The sequence below is a fragment of the Solanum tuberosum genome, unplaced genomic scaffold, assembly GCF_000226075.1.
Source record: "Solanum tuberosum cultivar DM 1-3 516 R44 unplaced genomic scaffold, SolTub_3.0 scf00334, whole genome shotgun sequence".
NCBI classification, from domain to species: Eukaryota; Viridiplantae; Streptophyta; class Magnoliopsida; order Solanales; family Solanaceae; genus Solanum; species Solanum tuberosum.
Genome location: NW_006239254.1, coordinates 458777 through 469665, shown reverse-complemented (window position 1 = coordinate 469665; position 10889 = coordinate 458777). Strand labels below are relative to the sequence as shown.

The 10889-nt window shown below is 31.9% G+C and overlaps 1 protein-coding gene across 1 annotated transcript; it reads right to left on the bottom strand.

Annotated features, from left to right (window-relative positions):
• Positions 1 to 1488: 1488 nt before the first annotated feature.
• Positions 1489 to 7593, bottom strand: LOC102587771 (ervatamin-B-like). The gene is made up of 8 exons (XM_006360755.1): positions 7576 to 7593; positions 6681 to 6818; positions 6349 to 6483; positions 5142 to 5195; positions 2574 to 2634; positions 2205 to 2476; positions 1924 to 2061; positions 1489 to 1836 (listed from the first exon to the last, which is right to left on the bottom strand). The coding sequence occupies exons 1-8, from the start codon at positions 7591 to 7593 to the stop codon at positions 1612 to 1614; spliced, it is 1041 nt and encodes a 346-aa protein (XP_006360817.1). The 3' UTR covers positions 1489 to 1611.
• Positions 7594 to 10889: the final 3296 nt, after the last annotated feature.

The window sequence follows — 10889 nt, the reverse complement described above, 5'->3', positions numbered from 1 at the left end:
TTAGGAGGGGGAAGAGTGTCACGTGACACTGCTTCGTCGGAAAAAATTGCTATATAGGTAGATACGGTTATGAAACAAAAGCAATCATAAAGGGTGTATATATATAAAATAAGTGACTACTTGAGCAATAGAAGCGTGTAGCTTAGTCTGTTTTCTGCTGAAATTATTTAGGCTAGGTTGTGTGTTCAATCCCACATTGCCTCTTTTTTTATGTGTTTTTTATTTTATTTTTTTAGAAAAAATTATAATAATATACATGAATTGTGTTTTTTTATTTTTAAAATATGGCTTATATTATTTTATTTATTTTCTCATTTTAAAAGTGACACCGCGAAAAATCTTACGCAGTTGTCGAATCTTAAAAATTGCAACAAATTTGCACTAGACATAAAAATGGATAAAAAGCAGCATAAACAATACCTTTAAAAACTGCACCAGACACGAAAATGAAAGAAATTGCACCTCTAAAAATAAGTTTATATTTTTTTCTGTTACAAAACTTGTTAAATTATTAACAACGCTCAAAATTGCTCAATTTCTGCAAACATAAAGGAAAGAAGTCGTTCAAAATATATTAAGAAATCATTTCGAGTCTAGTCCAAATATATGAGGTTAGTTTTGTCATTTCAAAAATCAACCGTAAAACACTGAAAAAAATGACAAAAAAGGTGCTTTATGTTTTGACTTTTGAGTGTTGGTTGAATTTAGTTTCTTTTAGTATGCACTAAAAAGTTTTGTTTCTTTGAATTTGAATTATCGTTAAATAACACTTTTAGTCTTTGTTAAGTGTTTACAGAACTACGTCTAACAGATTTAACGGAAATTATGAAAAAAAAAAAAATTAGCTGGAACTCACAATTAGAGGTACAATCTACTTTTGTCATAGTATTTTGGCGGAATGGTCTGATAGACCCTTCTACTTGTATGTGTTTGTATTCTGGACCATTCTACTTGATCATATGTCAATTGAACCCTTAAACTCAATGAAACTAATCATATAAAAGGTTTGAGAGTAAAAAGAAATGGAAGTTTGAGAGTATAAAGAAAAAAAAGAAATGGGGAGGGATGGAAAAGAAGAAAGAACTGGAAAAAAAAAAAATTCTAAATTTTGATCTTTTTATTCTATATTTAAAAAGAAAAAAAATTATTTTTATTCTAAAATGTGATCTTTCACGCTCCTTCTATGTGTGACATCACACATTTGTGCCAACTCAATAATTAAGTTGCCACATAAGCTTGGTCAACGGTTAGAAGAGTTTAAAACATAAAATTTCATTGAGTTTAAATGTTCAGTTGACAAATAGTCAAACAAAAAGGGTTCATAATACATTTGCATACTAGTAGAAGGGTCCATCAGACCATTTCCACTTTTATATATCACACTAAATAGATGTCATATGCATGGAGTACAACAAACTTTTATAAAATTTTGCTATTTTCAAAAAATAACTGTTGTAACTTTATGTGAGATGCTTTACACACGACACATATAAAAAGATAACAAATTCATCATTGCAAAGTCAAAATTGTGAAGAAACAACAACATTAGCAAAAACAACATTAAAAGATAGTTGGACTTTAAAGCATATCCCAGCTGCGAATAAGAACTATCTACTCATGAAGCACTGGAAAAGACAAGCTCGTAACGAGCCTTCTCTCAACCCGAGCATAACCCAAATATCCCCAATTTACTCCCCAGCTATTTTTTATCAAATAATACTCGATGCCGTTCTCAATTCCGAAACCAATAATTAACACTGCATGGCGCCCTCTGGATTGATTATTTTTACTTGCTTCAGAGTAAATTTCTTCTTTTGTTTGACCCATGTAAATATCCTATCAAAATAAATGAATTAAAAATTAAAAAACGTGGATTAAACAAGCATAAGAAACAATAACTTGATTAGGGGAAGCATAATTTACCTTTCCTTTATGCTTCTGAAAGTTCTTCGCCAACTTTACAGATCCACAAATGGGTTGCTTCTGGATTAGCTCTTCAATGCTTTTTTTATCCAAACCAAGATCATTAACCTTTTTATACGCTTTAATTTTGGTTTTTTCCTGCACCAATTAGAAGATATAACACAGACCAACATATGTATCTATTAAGATACATTTTTCTATTACTATTATATAGTAGTATATATCTTGCAAAATATATTGAACCAAAAAAGAGAACAATAAATCTAATATCATCTGGTTACCTCATTAGGTAGCTCAAGACATTCTCCCCTCTCAGCAAGATAAGGATATGGCTTATCAGGATAAACACCTTTTTCAATTGCATATTGAAAGTAATTATTGTAATGACTAGGGAAACATCCTGTCGCTTTATGGTATTGGATTTCTTTTGGCTCCTTGATTACAGTAAACAAGTCATCAATGACATGTTTTTTTGACAAAAATTTCTCCTTGTTGAACTTGATATGATATAAAGCGGAAATGGCTTCCGCTGCGACAAAAGCCCAACATGTCGCTTTTAAGAGCAAAAGAATGACACAAACACAAAAACTATAAGATCATGGACAAAATATGTTAATGGGAAATGCAAGTGTTAAGTTTATCAAACTTACGACAATCTCCCTGATCTTCCACAGAACTCAAACAACGCTTTCCCACCCAAGACCAATTACACTACATTAAAACCTGTACATTAGCAAATCTCACACCATCTCAAAGATTACATTACTACTAGGTTTATCAAGCTATACATTACCAAAGCATATAATGGTTTGTATCATGCATCATTGGCATGTCTCTAAAATAAAAAATGACATTTATATTTTTTATTTCCAAAATTTTGAGATTTTTCTTCTTCATTTTGTTTTTAAAAAAATTCCAATTACCTTACTGGATCATGATTTTCTTTAGAATAAAAAGACATCTACAACAAAAGAAAAAGACCACCTGGATCTAAATTTGTCCTACGCGGATGATACTATTCTATTCTGTTCTGGGGATAGAACATCAATAGTGAAGATGATGGTGGTATTAAGAGACTATGAGAGAATATCTGGTCAGATGGTAAATAAATCAAAGAGCTCATTTTATCTTCATGATAAAACACCACTGATAGTGGCAATAAGGATGAGAAGACTCACAGGGATAACGCAAGGAAATTTCCCTTTCACATACCTTGGGTGCCCAATTTACTATGGCAGGAAACTCAAAAGTTATTTTGAAGAGTTTATAAGAAAGATAGCAAGGAGGATTCTTTCATGACAAAATCGTTTATCAACTTTTGGAGGAAAATACACATTAGTATGTCATTATCTACAATCCATGCCGGTGTATTTACTCTCAGCAATGAACCCACCCAAGAATGTAATAGAACAGATCCATCAAATGTTTGCAAAGTTTTTTTGGGGAAGCACTGGGAGCCTGAAAAGAAAACATTGGGTAGCATGGGAAGACATGTGCATTCCCAAGAAGGAAGGAGGACTGGGATTCAGGTCCCTACATGCAGTAAATAATGCTTTATTTGCGAAACTATGGTGGAATTTTAGGACATCCACATCACTATGGAGCAATTACATGGGTAACAAGTATTGCAAAAAGCGACATCCCATAGTTTCAAGGAGTGTTGGCGCGACTCATGTTTGGAAAAAAATGGTAGCCATTAGGGAAGAAGTAGAACATGAGATTTGGTGGCAATTAAAAGCAGGCACATCTAGTTTCTGGTTTGATAATTTGACAAAACAAGGTACTTTGTTTTACACTGAGGGAGAATCTGCCAGGGATGAGGAAATTGAAGTGAAAGAATTCATTGAGGAAGGTTCATGGAAAAGAGAAAAGCTCAGAAACTATCTCTCAGAAGAGATGACAGAACACATAGTCATTAACGTATTACCTTGCACAAGTGAGATGAATGATAAAGCATGGTGGATGGGAAGCTCAGTTGGGAATTTCACAGTCAAATCTGCCTTTCACTTGGTAAGGCATAAAAGAGAGCAAATTGACTACTGCAGGAACATATGGATCAAAAAGCTTCCTTTAAAGATCTCTTTTTTTTTTTATGGAAAGTCTGGAAAAAAGGAATTGCCACTGATGATAATCTAAGAAGAATGCGAATGATATAGTCTCTAAACGCTACTGTTGTGAGAGAGGGGAAATGGAAACCATGCAACATCTATTACTAACAGCTCCCATAGCTCAAAGGCTATGGAAGCTATTTGCTACATGTGCACGTATCAACATAGAAGGACAACATTTGCACCAATTGATTCTCCAATGGTGGGAATTTGATGCTAATCCTAAGGTACAACACATAATGAAGGCAATACCCCACATAATCATGTGGGAATTGTGGAAAAGAAGGAACGCAAAGAGACATGACAAGGAAATTTCATTCAATAAAATGTACTCTCAATGTCTGCTGACAGTACATCAATTGATTAAAGCCAACTACCCATGGCTAAGAAATGTTCCTTATAATTGGAATGGAATGTTTGTTCTTCTTCAACAGTATAGACCTACTCTTTATTTCCATATAGTAAAGTGGTCGGTACCTGAGGAGGGATGGTTTAAATGTAACACGGATGGGGCAAGCAGAGGTAATCCAGGGGAAAGCTCCTATGGCTTCTGTATTAGAGATAACAAGGGAGATTTGGTTTACGCAGAAGCACAGAACATAGGCATCACCACAAACATGGAGGCAGAAACAACAGCAATTTGGAAAGCATTACAACATAGGTATCACACATATCATATTAGAGACAGATTCTTTAAGTCTTAAGAATATGATAAGGCGGAACTGGAAAGTACGTTGGACTCTAATAGAAAGAATAGAGGAGATACAAGACATTATGAATATACTAAATATTCAGTATGTGCATATATATAGAGAAGGAAATCAACTAGCGGACTGCATTACAAACATAGCCATCAATCATGAAGACAAGCAGCAGTATGCAAGTTTCTACGAACTACCAATCAAGGCAAAGAAAAATACTTAATATAGACAAGCAACAGATATCAGCAATCAGGATAAGAACAAGGAGAATCACTAATACAAGCAATCATCAACATGAGGGGTGAAGGAATGAATACAGTTTCACATAGCTATTACGTTTACAGAAATGGCAGGGGTAAATTAGCTACGCAAATACAAATTAACAGCCAACAAAGAATCATGCGTTCACCAGTACAAAGCGAGAATCATGAAACCGGATCTGCAAAGAAGCCTTGGTACACAGCTAGGAGAAAATTAGGAAGTTATGAGGGAGCAATCTGGGTATCCCAATTTTGGGTACAACTGCGAAGGAGACATGATCAGAAGAAGAGCAGAAGTTTAAAAAAGGGAGAAAAGAAGGGTGCTTACATGGAGCTAAGAAGGATGACGATACTCAGATCAGGCAGCCATGGGATATGGCTTGCGGCTGAAACATCAAAAAAGGGAGGAGGAAGAGAATAGATACCACTTTAGGAAATCCTCATTTCTAGGGGCTTTGTTTTTGTTGTCTGTAGATCGGTCACTTTTGGACCGATTACTGTATATTTTGCTTTATTTTTTGTGTTTTCCTAAATGGGCTGCATTTGAGTCCATAGACCTTTATGAATAAAATGGACCACGGTCCAAAATTTGATTAAAAAAAAAAGGCCCAAGACAAAATAATTAAAAATAAAAATAGAAAGGACAACTAAAAAACTAATCTAGAAAGGGAAAGTGAATCTTCCTCCAAGCTAAGAACGAAGATTATTACAAGCGTATAAATCTAAGTCTTACTTATTGCTATTTATGATATATTAGAAAATCTAAAACTTATCTTTTAGTTACATATCTCATTTTCAATTTAAAAACTCAAAAATTATTGTCATTAATTTATTCATCATTCATTATATATGCAATAAAATAACATAATTTCTTTATATAAAATTTGACACATACAAGATAACGTAACACCTCCTCTTTTTTTTCTTTCCTTTTGTTGCATTTGCTTCTTCATTTCTATAAGTATTTACAACTAAATGAATTACCAAAATGCCTCACAAGTAATATAGCAACAAAACCCACGTAGTAATAATAGCAATAAAATAACTTCATTTTTCCTAAAATTAATTGTGTTAATTCTTCTCATTAGTATTTTGAGAATAAATATCTCAAAAAGTCACTGGTGCCATATAATATAATGTTAGATAGGTCAATTCAGAATAACTTATCATTAGTATCAAAATAAATTATCTAATTCAGAATAACTTATCATTAGTATCGAAATAAATTATCCCTTTCCATAAGCTATAAGTGATATGATAATGTATATAGTCAAACTAGCAAGTTTTTATTTTGTATTTTTAAACGGAGGGAGTAAGAAAAATGAAAATGAAATATTCAAGAGTAAAAAGAGTTACTTTGCTGTCCTTGAAGAATTTATCTTTACACAGGTGGCGATCTTCAGGCAATGAAAAACTTGGCACAGTGACTTTTTCCACTGGCAACTTTCTGTAATCCGGTGGTAAGCTTGACATTCTGGAATCCGGCGGTGCCTGATAAATGAAAATGAATTAAACAGTAAAATAAGTTTTAATTATACATATATTTATTTTAAGGTCCGATCCAAGACCAACCCAATCAATTCCAACAATGAATAAGTGCATGAGGGCTTGGCCCTTTACACCAACCATCAATCCATTAGGATCATAACTTTATGACAACCAAGAACCCTAACACCATAGTAAATTACCACCATTACTTTGTCGACCAACAACTCTAACACCAGTGGCGTAGCCACATATAGCCTAGCGTGACAAATTGGACCTGAGTATTCATCGACTGAGTACCAAGTCCAAAAGGTCTTCATGTAACAACTCACAACATCACACTGAGAAACAATTCAACGTAGTCATGTAAGATGCTGTATAGCTCAGGTGGATCCATACTAGCTCTGTGAAACACCTCAACAATCTGCTCGAAATAATATATCATTTATATTGAAAATTATTCAAAATTTATGGGTCAAAAATTAGTTTTGATACATATATACAAAATCTTAAACACCTTTAACAAAATCTCCCACTTCACACAAATATCTAACTCTAGGTTCCAATAATTTTTTATTCAACAGAAAAACACACGAAAAAAACAAACCTAAACAATAATAGGTTCAAAGTTTAAATCTTTTAGTAAGTAAAGAAAGTTTTAAATGCAAACAGATCAAACCTGTCTCTTGTTTTATTGCACTATTTGTACTTCTTTTTGCATGTAGCTCTCTCTTAGCAAATGGTGAATGCTAAATTCTCAAAACAAATTTGTGGTGCATGTGATGTTTAAATAACGTAGTCTGTATGTAGAAGGCCCTACCACTCTACAACCCACGTTTCACCTTTTTTTTATTTATTTTATTATTATTATTATGGGTTTGTACGGATTTTTTAGTGACGTACTTGAAAATATGAGATGAAAAAAACAAGAAGGGAATATCACAAATGAAGAATATAACTTTTAGTACGAGATGAAAATCTTAGTATATTAGTTAAGTCATTAAAATTAAAATCTTAGTATATTTGGTATGGTATATGGTATACATTATAAATTTGTTTGATATTCGGTATGGTATTTGGTATTTAGAAATGACGTACCGAAATACCGAATACCATATCGAAGTATATAGTTACATAAATATATTATTATTATTATTATTAAAATACTAATAAATATGCAACCTAATATCTGTATAAACTAAATGTTTAGAAGTTGAAACTTTGACTACTCTATTTTGATTGAAATATATTTGAATTGTAATTGATTAACAAAAGGAGTTGTATGTACTTTACTTTGCATGTATATTTCTACATGTTAATGTGTTAGTATGATACAATTGAGACCCTTTTTTAATTGTTGAAGTCATAATACTCTATTATACGAGTATATATTAGTCGAAGTTGAACAAATTATGGTTACCGATTTACCATATTGTAGAATACCAAAACCGAACTTCAATATAACGAACCATATAAAATTAAATTGGTATGATAATGATATAATATTTTAAAAACCGAATACCAAAATTAGAATATCAAAACTTTCAAATATTGTACCATACCATACCATGCCCACCCCTACCTAAAAGTTTCCCCTCCGAAATTTTCGATGTATTTTCTACTTTTCTTTATTTCGAAAAAAAAAGTGTTTTCTGCAATTTTCACCAACAAAAAAAAATTGAGTTGGATAGAACACGTTTGACGGGTCAGCCATGATTAGCGGCGAATGCCAAAATTAATAATGTTCCCTTGGGCAACCTATAAATTTGAACATAATTGGGTATATTGTTATACACTTTTTCATAATTATTCATTTTTAAATACACTCTCTAGAATTATCCATTTTCCAGGAAGAATTTATATCTATATATCTATCATCTATATTTATATATATTTTTTAAACCTAAACTTAGAGCCTAGAGGTATGCTTCAAAGGCCAGTAAATTTGTTTATATTTTATCTCCTTTTTTGACAAGTTTTCCTTTTTTGGTTATTTTTATTTCATTTTATTTATTATTTATCCACTAAATTTCTGAGTATTAAAAATTTGACTCGTTACACTTAATTATCGTTTTATTATGCAAAACTTTTTGCTTTCTCACTTTCAGTTTTAAGGTTCGCATTGAATGGGGCAATAATTACTAAACGTGGCAAAGGCCACCATTTATAGCAAAACAAAAACAAACTTCACAAAAGCAAATTGAATGGGGTAATAACTAGAAAAGGACAAGCAAAACAAAAAGGAAAAACTAAGCAAATACTCCATAAAAACACAATAACTACAAATATATACTCATATGCATTCATACCCCCACTAAATAATTAAATTTTATATATATATTCCTCAACTAATTTCGTTTAACTAATGTTAAATCAATATCATATATTGTATTAATATTATTAAGATTAATAATTTCAATTTATTGATACTAAATCATTATACATATACTGTTTTTATATAACTAAGGTTTCTTGTTAGAAAGTACTCATTAGTCAATGTTTTAATAAATAACTCTAAGTTAATTTAATAAAATTTGGTAAGTTTTTTTTTTTTTTTTAAAGATAAAATAATAATAATCAAGAAGTGACCATAGTCACCTTGGAGCCCTTGCTAGTACGTTATGTGACACTGATAAAATTTAGAGGGTTAATCAAATTTTAATATAATTTTTTACATATTTAAGTTATTAATTATTGTAATTTGTAGTAATTTTTAAATAATACTATATGTTACTCCTTTTGTCCCAATTTATGTGGTATTGATAGAATTTCGAGAGTCGAGTCAAATTTGTTATGTGTTTTTCAAATATTTCAAGTTGTTAATTATTGTGATTTATAGTACTTTTTCACGTCATTTTTAAATAACAAATGTTACTCTTTGGAAATAAATTCCCATTTTTTAAAAAGGAAAAGGAAAAAAGGAAATCTTATTTGAAGAAGAAATTAAGTTTTGACTCATTTTTGCCAATGAATATTTGGAATATAATTTATGTTTTGAATATGTTTTTATCATAAACATGAAGTATAATATATATTTCATAATTTATTTTTTAAAAACCTATAAAAATAAATCCACTTTATTATCCTATCTAAAACAACAATGAAATCCGTTTATAAAATTATTAATGCATAACTCGATGAAGTAGTATAAATTTATAATCACAATTCACAACTATTTATATCACAATTGTTTGGGGAAAATATTATAAATCACAATTGTTTGAAACTTTTATGTTATTTTAAATGGGAAATTGAAAACAAAAAGAATAAAAGGAAAAACATTAGCATTTGTTGTTTTTAGGAGTTGAATTTGTCACGACCCAAACCGTCGTGATTGGCACCCACACAAACCCTCCAGTGGGAGAACCATTACTACAACCCAAACAAATAAATTTTATGAAAACCAAGGCAATTAAGTTACGGAAGCAAGTTAATTAACTAAACAAATGCAGAATTAAATACCTAGAACCTAAAAGTCATTGTACTAAAACTCTACTAACCACAAGTCTAAAAACAAGGGGTACAACCCTGAAACTAAACAACAACTTAACCAATAGTCTGAGTCCGAAAGAGTGGACTTAAATAAGAGAGATCCATGGAAGCCTGAAAGAACTGGCTCACCCTTGAATCCGGTCACGCTCATTAGTCACCTAACTGAAGTATATCAATAGCTACCAGAAGATGCCCTGTACTCAACAAAGAAAGAGCAAGTGCAGTATCAGTACACAACCACAATGTACTGGTAGGATCACGCGGCTATCCCAATAGGTGAAACATATGCAAGTAACCACAACATTATAAAACAGACATATACTAAACATATACAATATTAGTCCTCTTTTCAAGATCAATTTAGAGCAACATACAGTATTCTGATATCAATCATCATTAGATATGAACGTAACCATCACAAGTATACACACAACACAATTCAATGGTCCTCTCATGGAACCCAAACCCAAACTGTTAGCATACCGGTTTGTGGTATCCGATCCAAGTTAGTGTGCCAAAACGTGGCAGCCGATCCCATTTTATGCCGGAACGTGGCAACCGATCTCATATTTATGCCTGAACGTGGCAACCAATCCCATATTTATGCCGGAATGTGGCAACCGATCCCAGTTAGTGTGTCGAATCGTGACACCCGCCCATTCAACAAACCACAATCACAATCACAATGTATATTCTCACAATCATACAATAAAAGGTGATTCATGACATACAATTATTCAATTATCCTCATTTACGATTAGTGTAATCAATAATGCAACATTCACATATATACATGCATTATAACATATATCACACCAACATGAAATCACAACCATCACCTACCTCGAATCCAAGGTTGAATCCCCTAAAACACTTGAATCTTCCCTTTTCGGATTCTTTCCGCTTGTTCTAAGTCTACA